The 25,081-nt window shown below is 40.6% G+C and overlaps 1 protein-coding gene across 2 annotated transcripts in view; it reads right to left on the reverse strand.

The window, feature by feature from the left end:
- Window positions 1-952: 952 nt before the first annotated feature.
- kcnk18 (potassium channel, subfamily K, member 18) overlaps window positions 953-25,081 on the reverse strand; it is a 30,569-nt gene continuing 6,440 nt past the window's right edge. Inside the window, exons 2-5 of one of the 2 annotated variants that reach the window (XM_030441748.1) lie at window positions 15,160-15,486; window positions 14,786-14,932; window positions 4,305-4,364; window positions 953-2,138 (exon numbers count right to left, since the gene is read on the reverse strand). In XM_030441748.1, the coding sequence (XP_030297608.1) occupies window positions 1,303-2,138; window positions 4,305-4,364; window positions 14,786-14,932; window positions 15,160-15,385 (1,269 nt within the window). In that variant the 5' untranslated portion in view covers window positions 15,386-15,486 and the 3' untranslated portion in view covers window positions 953-1,302. Of the gene's footprint in view, window positions 2,139-4,304; window positions 4,365-14,785; window positions 14,933-15,159; window positions 15,623-25,081 lie in introns of those variants that run through there. The other variant, XM_030441749.1, reaches the window with a different exon arrangement.

The following is a 25,081-nucleotide window of genomic DNA, read 5'->3' on the forward strand; positions in this document are numbered from 1 at the left end:
TTTTTTTTAATTCATCTGTGAGAACACCATCTGCTCGATGAACTAGTCAACATCAGCCCTTGCTTTTCCCCTCCCATCAACTCTCTCAAATGATTTGCAGAGAGAGACATGCTTTATCAGCATCACATCCCCCCTGCAAAGTGATTATGATGTAACCTTTTCTGTTTAATGTAGGCCTACTTATGACGTTGTTTTACATAAATTGTGCTCCTGGTTGTTGTTCCCTGCACATTTGTTTTGTTCTGTAACATAATTAATAAGCATCTTGGCTTCATAGTCATCTCTGGCTCTGTAAATGTAAAAGCAGAACTAAGGACTATGATAAGGCATGGACAAAGACCTGTGTCAACATCAGTGGGGCTTTTCAAAGGTGGAGAGACCTCAAAGGATTAAAGGTTATTGTGATTCTCCTTGACTGCTGGGTAGTTTTAGTGTTGCTATGATTCACAGAACCTATAGACCAGTATTGTGTTGTCTGTTGTGATGTTGGCTGCAGTAGCAGGGGTGTTGTGAGTAAAGGTAATGGGAAATAATCCTGTCCTTTTTGCATGTTTATTTTTTGGTCAGGCATTAGCACAGGTGTTGTTGTCATGGGAATGAGCATCCATGAATTTGGAGGACGGAGTTTCTGAATGAGCACTGCTCAGATGTTTGTTTGGCTGCAAATTCAAATATTTGACCGCTGTCAAAGAAAGTGGCCTTTTTGCCTCTGATTCACGTATTTCGTAGCACTCCGCACTCACAAATCTTTGCTCCGCAAGTAGTCATTCAGGACGAATCAGACCCCGACAGGAGGTTCGTCGGGACTTTCCGATAGTGACTGCCATTCTATAATTATCCCTTACATACTCAAGTCTGGAAAATGTAGTATTGTTTTTGCTGAATGTGAGGGTAACCATGTTTATTTAACATCATGCAATGAAGTGAAGTTTAAAACAAAAAAAAGTAAAACTTAATTTAAAAAGCATTTTATTTAATTTTCCTGTAAGGCAGTAAGAAATCCAGAGGTCAAATTAGATGCAACACTATTGTGATGACCCTTTATAGTGCGGTCATGCAGTACAATTGCGAAAGTACCACATAGTATTACAGTACAACTAATCATCATCATTTCTAATCCCACCCTCCTTCACTGGGCAAAAGCTTTTGGCACATGCACACTTCTTAATTTTGCTCATGCTTATAACAGAACAGCCAGTTCAAAGGTCGCACTGGATAAGTCCCAACAGACTCATGTTTTGGGCCTGTGTCAAAACCAGGGTTGTAAACTCTTGGACATGAGGCAGACATTCTCCTGGTGATTTAGTCATTCTCTTCATTTTTAAAATTCTTCACATTACCTTTGCTGATGAACTGAATGAACTGCCGGTATAAGGTTACGATTCTTGCTTGGCCCAGCTTGAAAGCCATGGACATGATGGCCATGCCAACAATGATGAAGAGTGAGGTTAACATGAAATACTTTGGGTGATTGGGTACAATGTCACCAAAACCAATGGTAGTGAGTGTAATAAAACAGAAGTAGTAGGGGTCAAAACCCTTAAATTCAGTTTCCCACAATGGGAGAATCAAACCGCCAAAGAAAATGTAGGCAAACACAATGAAAAGAATCAGTACGAACGGTACATCCAGCATTTCCATTCCATCTCCTATTCCTGTGAAGTCCCATATAACATATCCTTTGGGTGGTGGTGGCAGCTGATCTAGCTCTGGGCAGGAGAGGGTCCTGAGCAGCGGGCCCTTTCTCAGTAAGTTCTCCTTGGCGAGAATTTTCTCGAAGATCTCTTTGTTGTTTTGGAGCTGCACAGACTTGTGTCGTACATCCTCCTGGCTGTGCATCACCTGCCGAATGTCGAGGGGTTCACGGACCACAACATCATGGCTGAAAACAAAGAAACCATCCTCTAAGGCCTGATGGCTGGAGTCCCCTCCCCTCTTTCCAGCCTTCATTGGCGACCAATTGTGGGAGAGGAGTCTTTTGCAGAAGGTGTGAATTCGTACATAGGCTCTGGACATCAGCATAGCAAGGAAGTCTCCCACATCAAGGATGACCAAAAGCATAAGAGGGATGCCCACCATGGCATACAAGACACATATCACCTTACCAAGCAGGGTAACTGGGTAAATCTCCCCATATCCTGCAACAACAAAGGAGAAAATGGACACTTTAGTACTGTAAAGCAAGAGCTCCAGTAGGATTTAAAGACATCTGTGGCTTTGCTCATTATGTGTAGCGTAAAGACAGTCAAGGACAGAAACTCAAACTTGACTTCTAACCATAGCAATCACCCTACAAATAAAATTTAATGGACCTGGAAATACACTGGTTCCCCTGTACACATAACAGCCTCCACACCTCCGCTGCTGAAAAATGGCGACTGCTGCTGATATTCTTTTAATTTTTTCATCATTTTTTCCGTTAGAAGAGGAGAAAAGACAGAACAGGAGGAGAGGGGAAGAGAGAAGAGGAGTGGAGAGGGCTGCATTCTAAGTTATCTGAATGCGTTTCAGTTTACATACCTCTGAGTACAGCATGTAAACGGAGAAGAGGGGACTCCTTTAGAAACTGAAGTTATCTTATGTGGCTTATTAACACACCCGTGAGTAAAGCATCAAGCATGAACGAGTTACTTTGTGCTTACATGATTAAGTCAGCACATTAATTATAACAGCAAGCAGATAAATGTCCACACTGAAGCAGGCATCACACAGAAATGTTACAGCAAACAGTCATTTTATGAAAACACACAAGGAAACATATATAAGATCCTTGTTAATACAAAGATAGGTGATCCACACCAATAGCTTTTGTCATCCTGCAGGCCTTAGTGTGCACGAGGACACTGACAGAGTATGACCCCCAGTCCTGGGAAAAATTACGATTTTCCTCCCAAATGCATCACTGTAAAAATAACTATTAGTGTTTGCAGCAGCAATGCAGGCCTATGTTTGCCTGAGTTGGCAGGGTCCCTAAGGAGAATTATAGCACTACTGTTGGTGTTCCCCTCAGAAAATGCTTGTGAAAAGATTAATGTAATTTTCACCTCCAAAGTTGAAATCAGATTTTTGCCCCTGCAGGTTTGAATTTTCACAGGTTTTAAAGCCTGGCTCATCACACCTCATATACACTTTGAATACTTAGAGCCCCTCTGCTGCTGTCATTGATATTGAAGCTTTTAGATTGTATGCATTTTTTTTTGACACCTCTGTTGCTACAACTTCTTCATAGGGACAACAATGAAATAAAACATCTCGGCCTTAAAGTTTTTTTAATTGGTAAGACACATCTCATGAAATTAATTTTCCAAAACTCTAAACACAATTGCATAATGCACATTCTTCTTCAAAAAATTCAAACTTACATTACAAAACTTCATTCTCCACTCAAAACCATGTCATTTTACATTAAAACAAATTCCGCTTTAAACATCACACAAAAGCCATCAAATAGAAAAACACTACAAATTAACAAAAACAGTGTTGAGATCAACTCCAAACACAACCATAACAACCTGTTACTGCAATTAATGATGGCACTTGTAGTTTTCCCCAGAGCAAGTTGTTGTTCTGAGGGAAAGTGCCATCATTAACACCCATGAACACAAATATTCCTTTTCTTTTTTTATGTACCATTGTAAAATAAACTGACATTGAGTGAAAAGCGAAACGTACTCTAAAAATGGTGATCTGATGCTGATGAATGAAAATTAATTTCAAAGTATTGGCTACAATAGGGGTCTTAAACTCAAATTAGCTTGGGGCCACTATTAGTGTTGCCATCTCATAGGTCCGCTTTAGCATTCAAGTATCTCAAGAAAGCACAATATTTCTGAAGATTTTGATTTTTTTTATTGATTAACACCAAAATGCAGTAGTTTGAATAAATGTTATATATATAATTTTTTAGGTTTTTTTTCCTTTCTGTTAAATAACTTATTGAAACCTTGCACTGAAATAAAAATGATATAAATTTCTACTTGTCCCTTTTGCCAGACACCTGGCAGTACTTATGCTCACATTTAAAAATGCAAACAGAAGTAAAGATCTGTATGAAAATTAGTTTTTACCATTGCAAATCTTTGGGTAGAACTTGTAATGGTTTGGGATGTTTATTTAAATGTTCAGCTAAAGGTCATAAGCAATTGAGAAAAACAATTTGTGTCAACCACAACGAGATATTTGTATTTCATTCATCATGCACTTGCTGGATCAAGGGTCTAAATCAATGAGACATTGAGGGAGGAGGTGCTTATTTTAAAACCTGCTGAAGCCATCCAACACAGCTCCAGTTTAGAGGGAGGTACCTGAAGGAAGGAAAAGGAGAAAGTGATGCCACACACTCACAGAAGGCTCAGCTCGATTACCTGTAAAGATAAACAGTTTTGATAATCCATATCATATTTTGCATACATATATAATAGTCTTTTATAGCCTCAAATAGATACATGACCTCATTACTTTGCATTCTGCAAACAGCTGTGTTTAAAAACTAAAAACAGTATTAACAACAATTATAAAAGATCCGATCGACATGAGGAGATGCTCAACAATCCACAGGGGTCAGAATAAACAAAAGTAAAAGTTCTACACAATATGCATGCAGATATGATACAATCATAAAGTCTGCCCAAGGTTCTCAGATACAGTGTGTGACAGATTTGTCTTGACAGTAGTTTGTAGGGTGTAGCCTGATACCCACTGCAGAACCATAGATCAAACAACACTTAACATGAATACTAGGCTTCTATTGCTCATCCAACTTTTGCCACATTTAACTGTGTATAGATAACCGTCATTAAAATAAATTAAATACAAGCATTGCGCAAAGGCAACGCACGTATTGCAGGTCTTAAAGTAAATGCTGCTTTTTCAAGTAATGTGCAGTCTCAGAGTGATACAATGGCAGACAACAGTGGTTCACAACTTCACAACAAGACAACACAGACTGTGCTTTACTTTATGTGGTTAAGCAAAAAGCATTCTCCTCTGGGAGTGCCCTCTCTTGAGTGAGTGTTGGGCTTCCTGTTGCTGCTGAGCAATTAGCCATTAGCTGGCTTCCTTTAACCACTTATCTGTGTGTATCCGAGAGTAACAGACTTACTAATGGATCTTCACATGGTTCTTACACCACAAATCATGTCAAGAAAAAGAGCAAGCTCATACTACAATTAGAATACTTTGATTAATAAATTATATAAAAGATCAGGGTGAAAAAAACACTAATAAGTGAAAAGACAAGGTACTCGTCATCTTATGGCATATTTTTTGCAAGTGTCTTGCTAATATGCTGAATGGTGACATTTGTGTCTGTACAAAGCTTGATGACAAACCATCAAATAGTGAAGAGATTTCAGTATTAAACGTGACAGCCTGGCCAACCAACCAAAGCTTCCAGAACTTGGCCCTAGAGGAACACCATGGGGACATAGAGAATTCAAAGGGTTGTCCCATCTCATTCAAAATTAAGGACTCGAAATAAATGCATATGCAGTTTTGTATTTTAGACCGTCGTCATGGGAAACAGTGTAATGTAATGTGCTTAAGAACTGATTTGATCATTTTTGTGCAATTTGACATTTGAACATGATACAGTTGAACTACATCACAAACTGTAAACTACATTTCATGGCAATCTACCCTGGACTTGTTGATATGTTGGAGAACAGGTAGAATTTCCACTTCCAGGTGGGGTTATGATTTTACTTTAATCAACCAATGATTCATCGTCCTGCAGTGAAATATGCCCGGTCCTGCCTGAAAGAACTGCAAAGGCACACGTCACTTGACGTAGGTTTCGGTGTGAGGACGTTGTTACAAATAAACCCCCTCTAGCTCACCTGATGTGCCTCTCCTCTGTGACTGAGGGCTACATTGTCCGCTAACATAAAACACTATGGAGCAGAATAAAGGGCAAAATTGTTGGCTATATCCTTGCCCATGCAAGCTACTGATTTGGCCAATGATAAGCTAACTGAGAGGTCGGTGGTGGGAATGAGAAGACAACTATTCATTCGACTATGGTGTTTACTCGTGTGTTGATGATGTTGAAGATGGCGCTGCTGTCAAACGCTGTCGTGACTGCTCTGCTCTGCTCAATTAATTTATTAATTATCATCATATTGATTGTTTTAGCAATTTAATTCATTCATTGTAATTGTCATTGTCATTTAATTTAAGTCATTGGATTAGTATTTAGTTCATTAATAAATATTTTCAGTCCTTTGTATTCCTTTAGAGTGTAGAATGGAGATCAATTTAATCAAGAAGTCACATCTTTGGATGGAATATGGATGTAGGATAATTTAATAAATTATTGATTTGATTAATTTCCTCTTTGGAGGTTGTGTCCACAGAATGGGTGAAAATGAATTTGCAATCCAGTACAATGGCAAGCTTCTAGCTAAAGTAAATTATGTCACTGAACCTGTTACTCTCCTAGCAACCAATTCCCTTGTACTTAATAGATGCTCCTCAGGTTCACATTATCTATATTCATGCTAGTCAAACATAACAGCGTAATTCAATGAGTTAGTAACGCCATTTTGGGTAAGATCACTTTCTGTTTGTCTCAGTGTCTTCAACCTTGCTGCAGAGCCACTGGAGGAGTGTCGAGACCTGATAACTTTGGGTCCTCTTCAACGCAGTCCACCATGGTACACCATTATGTTACTACAGTGAAAGAGAACAGAGAAACCAAACACTGACTTTAGAGAGAGGGATAGATGAGTGGTATTCAGTTGGTTGCAATCTGCAAGCTCACCTCATTATGACACTAAATTCTAAAGAGTGGACATTTAAGACTCTAAATGGTCTCTCACTCCAATATTTCTCTGACATCACTGTGAGTTATAGACAGCAGGACCAGGGACGTGCACATGATTATAGAGGGGCAGTGGCTCAAAGTCAGAAAAGGGCAGTATGTGCACGCCACATTTTTTTTCAGGCCTTAATAACACAATATGTAGTTTAATTAATGTAAAAGTTATAAACAAAGTACTCATAGAAAGCTAACTACTTAGCTGTGTATCTTGTGTAGCTGTGAGTGATATGCAATTGCTATTTCTTTTGTGTCAACAAATTATTGTTAACATGAGTTTTTTTGGTTTGGAAGACATGCAATTCAGCTGCAATTCTTAAAAAGCAATAAAACACTGGTTTATTATTAGGCTATTTATTGGAGGGCAAGTGCAAACTAGAAATACATGCTACCCATCTAAAAATGTGACAAAACCAAGAAATGACTACTGTGACTGTTAGTAGGAACAGCAATGTTTACAACAGAAAAGTCGCAGTAAACTCAATATGTGGAAGAAGTTTAAGATTTGTGGCAGATAAACAGCCGACACAGACAGCTGTCAGATTATTCTTGAATCTCATTAACCAGCAGTTAGCTTAACAAACACAAATGGGCGCTCTTCTGAAATATGACTCATATTTTATGCACGTTGAATAAGTGGAAGGTGACTTGTTGCCCCCACAAGGAAATTATGTTAATGGATTTATAACTCACAAAGGTTCAAGTCGCTCCACTGTCACGTCTCATCTACGTGCGTGGTGGAGTTCTAGATGAGGCAGCAGCTTCTCAGCCTCCCTGTCTCTCTCTCTCTCTCTCACTCTCTCTCTCCTGTTATATGTTATATTATGTTAATATGTTAATATTGAACAACAGAGGAGGTCTATGACGGACCAGCAGCTCCCACTAGACGAGGACACAGCAGACATGACAGACATCTGCCTAACAACACACCCTCCATCCCAAATGTAATGCCAACGAGCTGGACCTGCTATACTTCACTAAAAATGGGTGTCACTTCAGTCAATCAGTCTTATGGCATTCAAGTGTGACATACATTTTATTTTAGCCCTTTCCTAAAGCAAACACTTCAGCATTAATGCTCCCCCCTCCACCCACATCATGAAAAAACCTTACCTTTATCCTGTGAGCATTTTTCTTCATCACCAGATGAATAGGTTTGTTTTGATGCCATGCCACGAATGACTGGTACTAGCAGCCCGTTGCAACTCGCCTCGCCTCCCCTCGCTTAGTAGTACTGGTCGTCAAAGCAACGCAGCACGGTAGAGACCAGATCTGACCAATCAGTGGGCGTACGTAGCACCTTGGCTCACTTGGAACCTCAGCGGAGGTGCTACGAAAAAACGTGCCGGGTACTTTTCACACCTTTTCCCTTGTGTCACTCCTCAGATATTGAGCCCGGACTTGCAACTTGAGGTCGCCCCCTAGTGGTGCAGGGGCCCTATGCACCCGCATAGTCTGCATCTAGCAAGAAACGGCTCTGGTGTGAGTGGTTGTAAAGCTGCCTGGGGATAGAACTCAGTACAGCATTGTTGGTGGGTGATAAGTAATGTCTGAGTCCACCTCCTCTGTTCAAAGAAGGTTGTTCCAGTTTAACATAGATGGATTAATTGACTCCTTTTAGAAACCATCTGTCTTCTTTGGCCAACATGTTTGAGGACAACAAAGTAAACACTGTGGCCCTAATGACTACATAAGGACACTAATGATAATTATATTTTTGGATGATTTCTAGCGATGCCAAGTATGAAAGCTTGCTACACTTTCCCCACTCTCCTCTAATTGTAAAGTAAAAACAAAAGTTCCAACAGTTGTCATGTGTAAATTATAGCATTGTTTTGAGCAAAAAACAGACCCCCTGACATGTATACACAAGGCTTATTTCTTGTTACAGAAGCCAAGCACTTTTACTGCCTGGCAACGTCCATACAAGTGAAGAACACAGTCATTAGCACCAAAGTGCACCAAACCAAAAGTGACACAGACCACAATAAAAAAGACATCTAACAGAGAAGAATGACGAGTCAATAATCACTCAGTGTTGCAGAGGCTTGTTTCAAAAGGCCAACAATATATGTCAGTGCAGTTTGGTCATCTGACCTCCAGGTGTTTCACAAAACGAGACTAGAAAGTTGGTTGAGTTTACTACATTTACACGTCTTTTGAAAAAAACAATATTGACCGGTGCAGCTCCTAGTACTTGCTGATACCATTTTACCTCCATATAGTTATATGTATCATCAGCTCTCCTCCCCTTTGACTAGGGTAACTTGACCAGGAAAGATTGATTATACAGTTTGATCATCTGACCTCAAGGTGTTTTACAAAGCAAGACTAGCAAGATGGCCAAGTTTCTAACATGCAAACAGATTTTTTTGAAAAGGAATCAACATGCATGACTGATTAGTCTATCTGATTCAACTCAGTGGGCCTATTTGCAAGATTGACAATCCCTAACATTTATCTCACTAAAGTCTGAATCCTCTTTTGAGATACACAATCTTCCAGCTTATAGGAGTATTTCTCTTCACCACAGTCTGTAAGATTAAGAGCAACTGACGTCAGTTAATACCAGTGTTGGGCACGTTACTTAAAAAAGTAATTAGTTATAGTTACTAGTTACTTTTTAGTTAGTAACGGAATTACTCCACTATAAAAGTAACTAGTTACCAGAAAAAAGTAACTATTGCATTACTTTTATTATTCCCCCTTTTGAGTTCGGCATTCATTTTAGCGTACTCGGCATCCATGTATTTAGAAAATGTCTTTCTGCATGGTGGACCGGCACCTGATCTCCCTGATATTTTTGCCAGTGAGTGTTCTGAAGGAGTCTGAGTCAGCTGTTGATAACAGGAGCATGTTCTCAACAACACCTGCCTATCATTGCATTCACTTCAGTCTGTGTCAAGTTTTTGTGAAGCTAGAGCTGAAAAATCCAGCTGTAGCTGCTCGGACAGCTCCGTGTCCTTCTTTGTTAGCGGAGCTCACGTTAGCCACACCTGGCCTGCTGTCATCATCAACAGTGTCAACTAGGTGTTTCTGGCCACTAGTTTTGTAGAAACATGTGCCTTTGAGAGATAATTCATTAGATTAGAGTTGCTTACAACGGATGTAGACAAAAGAGATTAAAGTAGTGTCTGTACTTCCACTTAGAAAACTCCAACTTTCCCTCCCGACTCTTGAATGCTGCAGCTCACCTCTGCTAGTTTTTGTGTGCGAGGCTGCTGTGTGCGTGTGTGGTTTGTGTGTAAACTGATTGGCTTACGAACTTTCACTCTACCTTAGAGAGCCAATCACCATCACATATGCGGTTGTCCCACCCCTCCCTCCTCCCTCGCCAAGCTAAAAAAAAAATTATAAAATTAAACAGCTTTGTAGCTCTGGTGGCTGAGAGCTAAGTCAGATGACAACAGCTTCAATGAGCAGCTTCAATTTGTAACGCGCCACATTTATTAGTCGGTAACGGTAACGGCGTTGTAACGATGGAAATAGTAATAAGTTAGATTCAAGGGAGTAGGTTTTATTTTGAGATTGGTGGGGACACAAAAGTGCTCCAAGGCAGCACTCCTGAAAGTTGACGTTTTTTTACATTAGCAATCATAATTTCACGTCATGCAGATGTTATAGGTTAAAGCAACTAATGAAAGACAAGGAGGTAACTTCGAGAGTTTTAAAGCCACATGGGTGAAGCATTGCTATTCAGATCATCATCACACTAACATTTGTCACAGTGCTGAATCTCATGACTAACATATCCATCATAAATTTTAACCTCACCTGTGAATTTCCAGCCTCTCTTTCAGCTTCTCCTCCTCTACCTCCTCCAACTTCTCCTCCTCTATCTCCTCCAGCCTCTCTTCCTCTACCTTCTCTGGCCTCTCCTCCATCTCCTCCAGCCTCTCTTCCTCTACCTTCTCTGGCCTCTCCTCCATCTCCTCCAGCCTCTCTTCCTTCATCTGATCCAGCCTCTCCTTCTCTACCTCCTCCTGCCTCTCTTCCTCTACCTTCTCTGGCCTCTCCTCCTCCATCTCCTCCAGCCTCTCTGCTGTCTGTCACCTTACAAAAATATGTTGATGCATGACATATGAACAGAGACATTAGGGATACAATGATCATAGAGCTTGATGGTACAGTTATTGCCTGAGCAAAAAGGCTTTTACTAAATATTAATATTACTTAATATTAATTAATTATATTTCATAATTATAAAATCACATGATCATCTAGAATGTGAGGTTTTATTGTATTTCCACCAAAAAGTTTCTTCATTTGTGTTTTTAAACCGTTGCTCACTTCTACACAAATATATGAAAATAAGAATTAAAAATCACTTTAAAAAAGTGTATCTCTTTGGCATTAAATATTCTCTTTTATTCAATATCTGTACTGTTGAGCCTCTACCTATACACCCTTGAAGTAACTTACACTTTGACTCCTAAAGAAGTCTCTTATATCCAGTTTTCTTTTCTTTGACATCCTTCAAATCCTATACAGCACACACGCACGCACACACGTACACGCACACAAACATACACAAACACAAATGTAAATGACACCACTGATATTAAAATCTGTCTAGCTGACGTGACCCAGGAAGAACAAATGCCAAACATGTTGACAACTTACACTCGCAGTTGCAGATAACATGCACTGCCTCTCGTCCGGTCCAACTAGCAGGTTGCATGTAGCTTTTACAAGCAGAAGGAGTGACATCGGGGACAGACAATCACATGTAAGTTAGCAAGAAACCGGCAGCCGATCAGGGAGCAATATTTAGGTTAGAGGCGGGAGCTCTAGCAGAGACCAACATGTAACCCTTTGTGTGCCATACTCGTTGACTAAACACTACGGACAGCGGTTGTATTGATAGTGACTACACAGTAGCGGCTGAATATTGGTAGGGACTTGTCCCTAGCGTCCCTACCCAATTCTACGCCCTTGGTTAGATGACCCGTTACTGAAAAAAAGTAACACCGTTAATAACGCCGTTTATTGTAAGGCCGTTATTCCCAACACTGGTTATGACCCTAACTCCACATTCTGAGTATAGTCATGGCTAGTTGGTTTACCCTTTGCATGCCAGTCCAGAACTGCAAAATCTATGCCCACCTGCAGTCTGGTCCCCACACTATCTCACTCACAGTCATGGTCAAAAGTTTGCATCCACTTGTAAAAAACATGTATATCATGGCAGTCTTTAGCTCCAATGATTTCTCCAGCTCTCATTTTTCTGTGACGAATGAGAGGAACACAAACTACTTTGTCACAGAAAACATTCGTGAAGTTTGGTTGAATAATTAATTTATTATTGGTCTTCTGAAAATGTGACCACATCTGCTGGATCAAAAATATACATACAGTAACTTCAATGATTTTGGTGAATATAGAACGTTTTGTGAATCAAATGTTCTTTGGAGCATGGCCTCTTAACTTTCTGATTGATAACAGCTGGTGACTCTTCTGGGCCCATTTTAATTTAATTTTAATTTTGATACACCCACCAGACTCAGCCACAAACACTATAATGGGAAAGTCTAAGGAGCTCAGCATTGACCTGAAAGAGCACATTATTGATTTGAACAAGTCAGGAAAGTCACTTGGAGACTTTTCAAAGCAGTTACAGGTCCCAAGATCAACTGTACAAACAACTGTTAGTGTTTTCTAAGTGTACCATGCACTTACTTCAAACTATCAACTGCTGCTGAGAGAAAACTGGTCAGGACAGTCAAGAGTCAACCAAAAACCATATAAAAAAGCAAGTCTGCAATGAATTAGAAGCTGCTGGAGGAAAGTGACAGTGTCCACAGTCAAGTGTGTTTTACATCAACATGAGCTGAGAGGCTGCTGTGTAAAGAAGAAGCCCTTGATCCGGACAGGGCAGCCTCACGACTGATGTTTGCTGCTGATTACGTGGACAAAAAATTCAAATTCAACATTCTGGAGAAAAACTCTGTGGTCGGATGAAACAAGAATGTAGTTGTTTGGCCACAATAAGCAGCAACAGGTTTGAAGGTGTGAAAGGTGAGGCCTTTAACCCCAAGAACACCAAACCTACTGTCAGACATGGTGCGGGCAGTATTATACTGTGGGGCTGTTTTGCTGCCAGTGGATCTGCGACTCTAAAGAAAGTAAATCGAATAATGAAGAAGGAGGATTATCTCCAAATCTTTCAGGAAAACCTAAAATCATCAGCAGAAGATTGGGTCTTGGGTGCAGTTGCGTGTTCCAACAGAACAATGATCCCAAACACACATTCGAAGTGGTAAAGGAACAGCTGATCAGGTTAGAATTGAGGTTTTGGAATGGCTTTCACAAAGTCCTGACTTGAACCCCACAGAGAACATGTTGACTGTGCTGAAGAAACAAGTCTGAACCAGGAAAACAACAAAATTAGTTGAACTTCATCAATTCTGTGAAGAGGAGTGGTTAAAGATTCAGCCAGAGGACGACCAGAAGCTTGTAGATGCTACCAAAAGTACCTAATAAAGTGAAAATGGCCAAGAGACATTTAACCAAATATTAGAAATATTGTATGTATATTTTCGATCCAGCAGATTTGGCCATATTTTCAGAAGACCTATAATAAATTCATTATTGAACCAAACTTTATGCTCTGCTGCCATGGTGGATCGGAGATGGACCGAAAGGGGGTCTGGTAGAATTTGGGGGTCAACCTGCCCTATAGTGGATGATATTTAAACTAAATCAGCAAAACACCACCAGTGTATTGCATTTACATATTCATGCCCTCAGGCTCTTACTTAGTGGACAATAGTAAGATGCAAATTGAAATTTTAATTTTGTGCAAGTTGACCATTGAATGTCATTGTCAATGTCCCAATTTGATTATTAAATTCATATTCCAAAATGTGGGTTAAGTTTCAAGAAATTTTCTCCAGGTGTTCCTGAGCTATTGTGTCTACTAGAATAAGACAGGCTTTCTTTTTAAATAATCTTAAATCTCAAACCCAATCCAAAATATCCCTGAAGATATCATCAGGATTTTTTTCTAAAGCTGTAAAAAGTACCAAAGATATTATTATATCATAAATGGCATACAGTACTAAATAACTGTTTTCACAGGCTGAGTTTAGCTTCTTGATGAGTTAACTGATCTTTATGTGTATGCCAAATTATACTTAGGCATTGATTTGGAGTCTGGCCTGAAAACTTTACTGGTAAATACTAGTAAGGACTAGATTACGAGCTGAGTTTGGCAGGATATTGAGCATACTTGAGCATACAGGCTATTAAATAATCATGTTTACAGAGAGTGACTATGAGCATATTTTAACTCCTTCCACTCTGGTGTTGTTTGCATTGATCACGTTAGCTAATATTTCATGTGTCAACAGGATGAGCTGTGTCACATTATGCACAAGTGGATCCACTGATATTTGGTGTATGATTCCAAAAAAGACAAGGGACATTGACTTAAAAATTAACAATTATTTTATGTACAATATAGAATAATACTAAAATATTTGAATGAGTGAATACGCGGGTACCCTACTTCCTGCATTAATTCATTTGTTTTTTCCGTAATTGGCAGCACAACAAGCTGTACTCACAACACTGTCACATGATCAACTTACAAAGTTAATATGCCCTTTTTAGCAGTTGTCTACTTCGCAAATCCAGCCGACACAGAGAAAATTATTATTTATTTGGAGTCATGTTTGTGTCCAACTAATGAATCCAAGTCCAATATTGTGTGTCTTTAGTGTCTTGGGCTCTACCAACTCCCAAGAACAATATCTGTCTCTGTGGAAGCCAAATGCTCCCCTGTGTCCACCAGCTTGTGAACAGTGAAAACAGCTGCTCGGCTGCTTGTTGGTGGGAGGTCTGAGACAGCCAAAACTGTAAAGTCACGAGCAATTAGGTCTAAAAGTGCCTGCACAGCTGAACGGGGTAATTCTCTGTGGGCCCCTCACCATAATATAGATAGCTCTAATCATCCTGTTAACTCACCAACTGTTGTGAATACAGTGCAGCAGAAGAACATTGAGCCAAAAAATGTCCATCTGTCTGCTCTCTGGAGCCATATGGACTTGAACTCAAACTGCATCATATTCTCCACCTTCTTCACTATGTCTTGATGTGTGTATGAGGCGTTATCTGAAAATAAAGAGAAACTGTTTAGTGTAGAGCATGAATTAGCACTGGGAGTTATGTCATTTGCATGTGAATAGCCTCGTGTATGCCTAAAAGAAATGACAATTCTTATTCAATAAAAAGAAAACAAAATTCTCCATAAATCTGATCAGTTCATAAATGTCGATAGAAAAATGTTTTCAGTATTGTACATTGGCATGTGATAGCACTGCCTGTTTGTGGTAACTCACCGGTGACGTTCTGTATGGTCCCGACAATCTGACCCAGGAACTCAAGGTAATCCTTCGTAGAGGATGTGTTCCCTCCTTCAATGTGCTGGAACATGAGCGCACCCAGCGCTGCGTACGCCACCAGAGACAGACACAGCAAAAGGTGAGGAAAGAGCCTCCAGAACCGCGCAGCACATTTTCTGGACTCTGCTTTGGCGCTAATCCCTCTCTTCACGGCCACTGACATGATCTTTGGCTCCTTCGTCCGCCGCGGCTCCTACTGTGCCGAGCCTCTGGAGAGCGGCAGTGGGTCTGTCAGCTTGGCTCCAGCAATGCGTGCGGGGGCTGCTGAGGCAGTGAACGCACCACATCATCATACACGCATCACAAACAGTGACTAGACCTCCGGGGACAAACTGAGCTCAATCTGTAGCCTACTCCCTCTCTGACGTCTGGGGAGCATGACAGCGGCTTTGACAGCCTTCACAAACATTAACACCACAGAGGGTGTTCAGTAATACTCACCTGAAAAAAATATGTAGCCAGAAGAGTAAAACTGTAGGTCAACATGGTGATACTAACTGATAATATGTATTTATTTTATGTAGCATCTTAATCGGAAAAGCGAACAGCTGTGTAAAATAGCACAACATTTAAATACTTAATTTAAATACAATTACCTTAAAACTCTATCTTACATTACTATAGTAACTGAGTGAAAATTACTTTGCACCACTTTTGAACACCTCCAACTTCCTGTCCTTGGTAGGAGAGCCACCCCTTGTTGCTGGGAAACCGTAAAAAACATTGATCATGTGACCAAATACTTAGGAGGAAGGCATCATCTCATGGAGTCTGTGACGGTAAGAACCACATTGGTAAAGTGGTTAGACATTTATTTTCAAAAAAACATTTTTCACTCTTGAAAGTAAATTTAGTCTACCATAACTTTCATGAGAATTGTGTTTAGGCCAAAAGATCATTTTAAATTTGTTTTATACATCAATTGTAGTATCTATGTGCTACAGCATGAGGTCATAAACCTAGCATAAAAGTGCACCATTTTAGCTGTGGGGACTAATAAAGTCAAAATGGTAGCTCTGGGGTAAGTTGAGCAATTTGGCCAGGGGTAAGTTGAGTCACCCAGCAGAGGTGGGAGATGGATGGATCCAGGGAGAGATGGGGATAGATGGAATGAGAGGAAGATGGAGGGAGGAGTTTAACGAAGATGGAAAGGAGAGGATAGAAAGAGGAAGGAAGGAAGGAAGGAAGGATGATGAGAGGATGAGAGTTTCAGTTCAGATTGTTCAAATGTGTTACTAGCCCATAAGTGACCTGACTGTCAGCAAGGACACCAAGACCAAGAATTCAGTTCTAGAGGGTCGTTACTTTGCTGAGCAACATTTGTTTGTTCAGCGATGGAGGTACCAGCAAGCCAGCTCGTGTAGTGGAGTGCAGTGCTTGGGCTGGGTCGTGTGGTCTGACCAGTGTTTTAAGGCCGATGGGTGCAGTTCCGTTGACAGCCTTGAAGGCCAACACCATCATCTTGAATTGGATACAGGCTGCGAGAGGAAGCCAGTGGAGGTCACGGAAGAGGGGGGTCACAAGGGAGAATTTGGGTAGATTGAAAACAAGGCACACTGCAGCATACTGGATACACTTCAACGGTTTAGTCGCAGAGGCTGAGAAGCCTCGCTTTATAAGCTGTATAACACTATTTAACAGGTTAACAAGGTTAGAAACTTGGGGGGGGGGGGGGGGGGGGGGGGGGGTCTTTAAATTGGTATGCTCCACTTGTCTCACTGCCTGTTAAAGCAGCTATGCCCCTTAATTTAGATACAAATGGCCTTGTCCTCTTTCAAGCACCAGGGGCAACAGGTGCTGTAGGGATCTATATTTAGTGAATCATGTGATGTCCAATTGTGGGTCAGAGTCTGAGAACAATTGAGGGCCCATTTCTATAAATATCTTGAGATAATTAAACATGAAGGCATTATACATTTGGGACAATACCTCTTTAAAATTGTGAGAAAAAAAAATAATATTAATATTTTTCTTTTTTTAGGTGCAGTACAGGTGACAAATGTGTACACACATATATATATAACATGGCACAAAACGGGACAGAGGAACTAATAACAAAGAAACACAGAAACATACAAAAACTAATTATGATAATAATACGAAGAAAAAAATTACTAACAGCAGAAATAATTGCAGAAGGAACAAAGGGGAAGAAATACAGCAAAAGGGAAAAAGGAAGAAGATTTGTCGGGTATGATAACTGTATGAAGTGGCATAGTATATTATCTAAGTGAGTAAATGAAATACATATATATATATAAATATATATAAATATATATGAAAAATATTTAAAAAAAAACTGTTCGGAGAAATCAGAGAGAAGCAGTCAGAAAGATAATTCATAGTTTCGTTCGTCCTGCTGGAGGACATAACGTTAGCGGCACGACCGGGACACACAACACAGTTGTTTTGGTCGACTGTGATCAGTGATGAGTCTGCTGTCGTGAAGTATGCACATAGATTGAACTGGTACTACAGTGGGTAGAGCAGTTGTCTGCCACACAGATGACTGGGGATCGAATCCCGGAAGGGGTACACATTGGTATTTTTTTTGTCTTGTATGTTAGTCATTTAATAAAATGTTTTTTAAAGAAGTCCTGTAAGTTATTGTTTTATTGCTTAATTTTCATTGAATATAAGAAAGTAGGGATACGTAGTTGACTTGTATAAAATAACATGACACCATGGACTGGTTTTCCTCCTGTCCTCCCCAATTTTTTCAGTCACCAGCCGCCACTGATATATATATATCTATCTATAAATGCATGGAATCTCTGTCTGTCTGAGTGTGTGTGTGTGTGTGTCTGTTGGTCAAATATCTCTGCGGATAAGGATCACACTGACCCGAGACTTTCAACATGGCTGCTGCGTGGTTCAGTGGTGTGCATCTAAGCATTTGTTTGGACTGCAATGATACCGTGAATAAATTATTTCATAAATGCTTTACAAATTTCACAACAAACCTAAATATCCCTGACGTCCCACCTTCAAACACAGCCTCATTTGGCCATCCATGAAAAAGCTCCTTCACCTCCCACTTTTTTATAGGAATACACTTTTGTTACGGGCACTGCACTAGTATATACTAATAATTGTAATAATAATAATCGTAATCATTAAAACTAGTGCAGTGCCCGTAAGAAAAGTGTATTCCTATAAAAAAAAGTGGGAGGTTAAGGAGCTTTTTCATGGATGGCCAAATGAGGCTGTGTTTGAAGGTGGGACGTCAGGGATATTTAGGTTTGTTGTGAAATCCGATATTCCAGGGTATAATTGGCTGTTTTTGACTATTTTTGATTTTGCCATTATATTTCACCTTAAAAACTATTTACTTGGTGTCATTATTTTTAGCACAACCTCACATGTGTGACTGTACAGTTATTTTTTTTATTTTGACAAACTGTATTAACACAATGGACCTAAAATCATAAAAAACCCATAAAATCCGAGTAGAATACTGTGAAAACCACAAATAAACATATTTACAACAAACCATTTTTTTTTACTTATAATGCAAATATAAATTGTTGTTTGCTAAATTTGTGCATACATTTAAAAAATGTATAAAGTTATATGTAACTATTTACATTTAAATGCAGGCAATGCTCAGGTCTGCCTGAGCTCCTTCCAGCTGAATAAATAGCTGGACTGCCTGCTCCACATTCAGCATCTCCTCATTATTCTGACTCATTAAACAAAAAAACGACTCCACTATACACTAAACACACTACACCAAACACAACATAACACACTAACTATACACTCCAAACATGCTAAATGTCACAAATCTCTCAACTCTCAATATCGCTGTCTACACACCGACCGTCGTTGCCTGTAAATCATCCGCCTAGGTCCCTCCCACAACTTCCTGTTCCTCAACAACCAAACTTGCTGCTTGGACACTTTCGTGACAAAAGCCCGTTTTTACCGTTTCTTCCTGCACCAGACACAAAGCAAACGTGACGGCAATGTTCGCGAAAAAGCGTGGCGGACATTATTTACCCTAGGTCCGGTTATGGACATGCCGATGCGTCCGGTCCGTCGCCTCGGGAGGTGGGCTGTGTAGCTAGCGGCTAGCGGATCCACAACAGTCAGTTTAGATGCACAGAACAGAACAGAACAGAACGGACCGAACCGCCGGCAAAATCCCGGTCCAACTCGCGCCGCTTGCAGGTATAAATTTGCTTGTTTCTTCAGGTATGTCGTGGGCTTGAGCTCTGCAGTGATTGGCTCTGGTGCGCACGTGGCCACGGTGTGCAGTGATTGGCTCTGGTGCGCACGTGACTGTGGTTGCTCTGGTGGACAATGCTCAGCGGAATTTGTAAAGCATTTATGAAATAATTTATTCACGGTATCATTGCAGTCCAAACAAATACTTAGATGCACACCACTGAACCACGCAGCAGCCATGTTGAAAGTCTCGGGTCAGTGTGATCCTTATCCATAGAGATATTTGATCAACAGACACACACACACACACACACACACACACACACACAGACAGACAGAGATTCCTTGTATTTATAGATAGATATATATTTATATGGGGCATCTCCGGTTAAAATCGGTTGAATCGTTAAAGCTTGGTGTATTGTGAATAACTCAATTAAGATCAATTAAGGAATGCACTAAAGGAAAGCAGGACATTAGCCCTGACATTAGCAGAACAAAATGTTAAAAGATCCTGTCATAAATGTATCTGAAGAACTAGATTTGCAATCTGCATACTCATGAGAAAACATCACCGGAGATGGACTTTGGTCGGCTCTGGGGCCTCTGACCAAACACCTCGCATGTAGCAATGGTTTCTCCAAGTTAAATTGAAAATCGTAAACTCCACTCTAACTCTCTCTTTGTAAGTTAATCTGTTCTGTTTAGTCATGCATCTCCATCCAATGTCCTTTGTGTTCCTGCTTTTCAAGAGCTTCTATTGTTTGTACTTTATTTAATGTTTTTGTAGTCCTTCATGGTTTTGCCCTGCCTGCTCCTTACACTTTTGTTGCCAGCTTTTGCCCTTGAACTTTGGTTTTCAGCTGTATTTAAAGGTCCCATATCATACTGTTTTGCATCAATTTCACACAGCTGTCAGAGGTCCAATAACGCTGTATTCGATATGCATTGCCCCAAACCAAACCATGGTCGTTAATTTCAGCTGTCTATAAAAGTCGCTCAAGTGAGCTCTACTGAGAGCAGGCTGTTTCTGTACCTGCAACTTTAAATGCTAATGAGCTCCGTCTGTCAACGCCTACTTGAAGAGCCTTGCCTGCTACACGACACTCTCAGGAAGACGATGCCTCTTACACTAGCAGTAGCATACGGTGGATGTATATACAGTGTTTCCTCTACATTCATTTAGGAGCGGCGGCCCGCCACATCGATGTTAATTACTCGCGAGAACGCGGCCTTGAAAGTGACATCACGTCAAGCACCCAGGCACCAGGTCAGAGAGTCAGAGGAGTGTCATCTTGAAAATAGGGCAACGACTTACCGGAGAAAAGGTAGACTTATTAGCTTAAGAAAACTTATAATAGATTTTAGTTTAGTTTAAGTTCAATAACATTCGCAAAATATTGATGGCCAGCTAAGGTTACGTAACATAACGGTAGCTTAATTAATTGGGCCCGGTGCCTACTCAACTCAGTGTCGCTAACGTGAGTAAACTAATTGATAGCATTAAGCAAATATATACACACCATGATGTAACTGCTGACTACATTTTCAGATGAGCTTGTTCAAATATTTCTCAAAACCCAGAAAAAATCATTGTTCTGAGCCTGGGTGCAATCTTTGCCACTGATTCTACAGCCCCATCAAGAAATTATTATTTATTGTTTTATTTTTTTTATTATTTTATTGTTGTATTTTTGTTATTATTTTTTATTTTTACATTCAGCCTTTAAAAGCCCTTTTCCATGCCAGCCATTCAATAAAAAGGGGGATTATGCTGGGCATAAAAGTAAAATCTGCAGTCAAGTGTCTTTTGTTTACGCCGCCACGGCTCCCCGGAGAGCCTGCCCCCGCTGCTGAAAAAAATCCTAGAGGAAACACTGATATATATATATATATATATATATATATATATATATATATATATATATATATATATATATATATATATATATATATATATATATATATATATATATATATATATATATATATATATTTCAGAATGGTTAGTGTGTCTGAATAATGTTAGTTGTGTGTGTTGTTACAGGTACTACCATGTAGCAAATGGCTAACAGCTAGCGAAAGCTGTGTTTGTCTCCAACACAGTCTCCAAAGTCTCTGTATAATACACTACAGTGTTCCTTTAAAGCTATGGTCTACGATCTGAAAGACGATGAGAAAAATTTGAAAAACGCACCCTCCACACACACACACACCCCTCCCCTCTGAGCCTCCTGACACACCCCTGTCAGCAGAGCAGAGCAGAGCAACAAGCCTGCCAGCAGAAACCAAACATGGCGCCAGCTTTGAATGCGGAGTAAAAAGATAACCTGTTCAACATAAACTCCGCTGTATCGGCACCGCCGCTGCAGCCTGAGCAGGGTTGCTCTACACACTGCACACCGCGGCTCAACTAGACCCCATGTCTTCCTGCTTCTCTCCCCCACACAGCTTCCTGTGCCCGGTCGTCCGGTGCGACCAGTCTCCCTCCAGCTCTGCTAGCTAGAGGCGCCGAGGAAAGCTCCAGAGCTGGAGAGAGACTGGTCGCGCCCAGCACAGGGCGCTGTGTGTCGGGGAGATAAGCAGGGAGAGTCGGGGTCTGGAGCTCGGTGGAGCCGCGGTGTGCAGAGTGAACCCACTCAGGTTGCAGCGGCGGCTGTGTGTCGGGAGACTCGACGCGGCACCAGTACCGGTAATAACGGCGGCAACACAATCCTGGTGGGGCTTTCAGTGGCAGACCGGCCGGGTGTGGGGGGAGCAAGCAGGCGCTGAATTCATGGGTTCATGTGTCTGTGGCTGAGCAGCTCAGAGCGGTTACAAACCACTTGTAGTTTCTATGCGGAGGGGGGTGGGGACGAGGCGGTACGTCTCAGGACAACGAGGAGCCGGGGAGTCGAGGGGATTGGATGGAGGGTACGAGAGAGCAATTGACCAATAGGAGCCATCCGGGCTGCATGGCTCCTATTGGTCAATTTCTCTGCATGCCTGCAGCCACCAGAAAGAATGGATTTTTTTTGTTCCTTTTGCTCTTCACATCGTGTAGGTCGTACTATAGGGCCATAACCACCGTCTAAATGACGTTAATAATAATGATCAATCTTTCAAATTGTAGACCCTAGCTTTAAAGCATGCAGCCAATTTCAAAGTTTTCACTTTTAAGCAGTTTTCGACACATAACTAAACTGTAGGAATGTAGGCAAATTTGTTCAAATTATATTGTCATAATAAATATTCTAATAAATGTGGTAAAGAAAGACGCAATTTACTCAGTAGAGTTAACAATAATCCACTCAGAGGAATAATCCACTGCCACCATAGTCCATAATAATATAGCTCATATGTAGCTCAGTGGGTAGAGCTGAGGACTAGTGACCGGAAGGTCGCTGGTTCGAATCCCTGGCTCCCCAGGGCGGGACTGAGTTACAAGCCGAAGCATCCTTGAGCAAGATGCTGAACCCCAACCCCAACACTGCTCCTGATGTGCAGTTGGCACCTTCATGGCAGCCACTGCCATCAGTAAGGGCCCTGCGATGAGCTGGCGACTCATCCAGGGAGTACCCTGGCCTTCGCCCATAGAGTCACTGGATTTGGCCCCAGTACCCCCTCTCCACCTTGAAAAAAGGCGCTATAAAAGCGGTAACATCACCCACGACCCGCATGGATAAAGCGGAAGAAAACGAGACAAGACGAAAAAAAACGAGATGTATTACACACACTAGAGACCTATAAACTGAGGACACACTAGAACTGATTATAAATCATTAAAAGAATTCTAAAGTAATGTTACGTGGCAAATATTGAACAGCAGAGTAGGTCTATGATGGACCAGCAGCTCCCACTGGACGAGGATACAGCAGACATGACAGACATCTGCCTACCAACACACACTCCACCCCAAATGTAATGCCAATGCCATCAGTGTTATGGCATTCGCATGTGACATATACATTTTATTTCAGCCCTTTCCTAAGGCAAACACTTAAGCTAAAATACTGTTATAACATCAACGTGTCACAAAACACAAATTTGTATCATTACTTTTAGTAATTTGAACATTTATAGTTTGAAAGAGACATGATATTACTCCTCCGAAATCACTATATAGACATAATTTACTCATGGAATGTTTCATATACATTTTGGTAAATCTGAACTACATAGGCTGTGAGTTGCTAACAAGCAGCTTCCAGGACATAATGGAAACATAAATATAACCATGAGCTTATTGCTGTAAAGCGCATGTGCAAACACTAAAAGTCAGAATCAGAACTAACAATATGTTTAGCATCTGAGTGCGAGTCTGTGTCTGCTGCTGGCCTGACTCGCTCTTTCGGGCTGAACACACTGCCTGCATGAGCAGTCTTGCTTTACATGCGTCCAGGTTAGCAGCCACATTTGCTGCGTAAGTAGCGCTGCTCACGTGCATGTCAAGCAAGGCTGCAACAGTGTGTCATCTACAGACTCACCTATTTTTACCTGTCTATAACCAAGATGTTTTAACTATGTTCATGATTCTCCTGGATTTGACCTTTTAATCACTGCTGACTTTTCTTACTTGATGAAATATCATACACCTTGCAACCTGCAGTAGTAAGCACAACATTTACACAATTTTAAAATCCTTTTAGCAAGAACTGGCTCACAGATAGTCAACTAAATCAGGGCTCTATCTAGCCGAGACATCAAAATGATGTCTTTTGCTTGCTGGGAGGCCTGCAGCAGTTGCTGGATTTTTTTGTTTTTATTTGACAGAGCATTTAATGATTATTGTCAGAATGTTAGAAGATATGTTCTATAACAAAACATCTCTCTAATTTACGGACCCTAGCTTTGATGTCGGGCTGTCATAAAGACAGTATTATCTCAGTTAACGTGGAGTTGTCATAACAAAGACATTTCGAACAATGTCAACTTTGCATTGAAATTGATAATTGTCCAAATGACAATTGAAGACTAGAGTCAGAAACATTTATAGACTCCTTCATGTTCATGAGAGAGTTCATATCATGCTATGATTGTGTCATGTCACACTTATGCATACCCCTTCAAAAAAGGTGTTACCCAACTTTCTCAATTACAAGCATTTCAATGCCAGTGTTTTCTGTGTTGATTTCAATGACACATTTTAATGTTACTGTTCTTGCTCCATAACTGTGCACCAGTGCTGTACACAGTTATACATACATGTACATATGAAAGGTATTGTAAACTTAATGCATAGGGAGTTAAAAATCTGGGAACTATTCACACTGTTTGTATTTATCCACTACCTGGTAGCAATGGTGCAGTATTTACCCAGTAAGACATTAAGACTTTGATGAAAACCTGTCAACACAGGAATTGTGATTGTGATCTGGGGTAGCAGTTCAGAGAAACACAAATTCCTGCTTGTACAATTGGTTGCCAAGTTTTTTGTCAGGTCAAATGACTTAGTATTCTGTTGATAACCTAAGATCAAGGTTTTCGTGAAATCTTTCAAAAATTAAATGTATGTTATTAGAATGGTGGCCATAATAACTGGATGAAAATGACAAAGGAACTCTGCAACCGTGGTTTGGACTGCATAACATGCCACTGTCAGCAAACATGTCACCCTCATAGTAGTGTAGGAAGTTAAGGGATAAACAAAGACATCACCACATTAGTCGTATCATACGTCACACTGCCAAAAACAGTGATGTTGACTATA

This window comes from Sparus aurata, chromosome 15 (genome assembly GCF_900880675.1).
Source record: "Sparus aurata chromosome 15, fSpaAur1.1, whole genome shotgun sequence".
NCBI classification, from domain to species: Eukaryota; Metazoa; Chordata; class Actinopteri; order Spariformes; family Sparidae; genus Sparus; species Sparus aurata.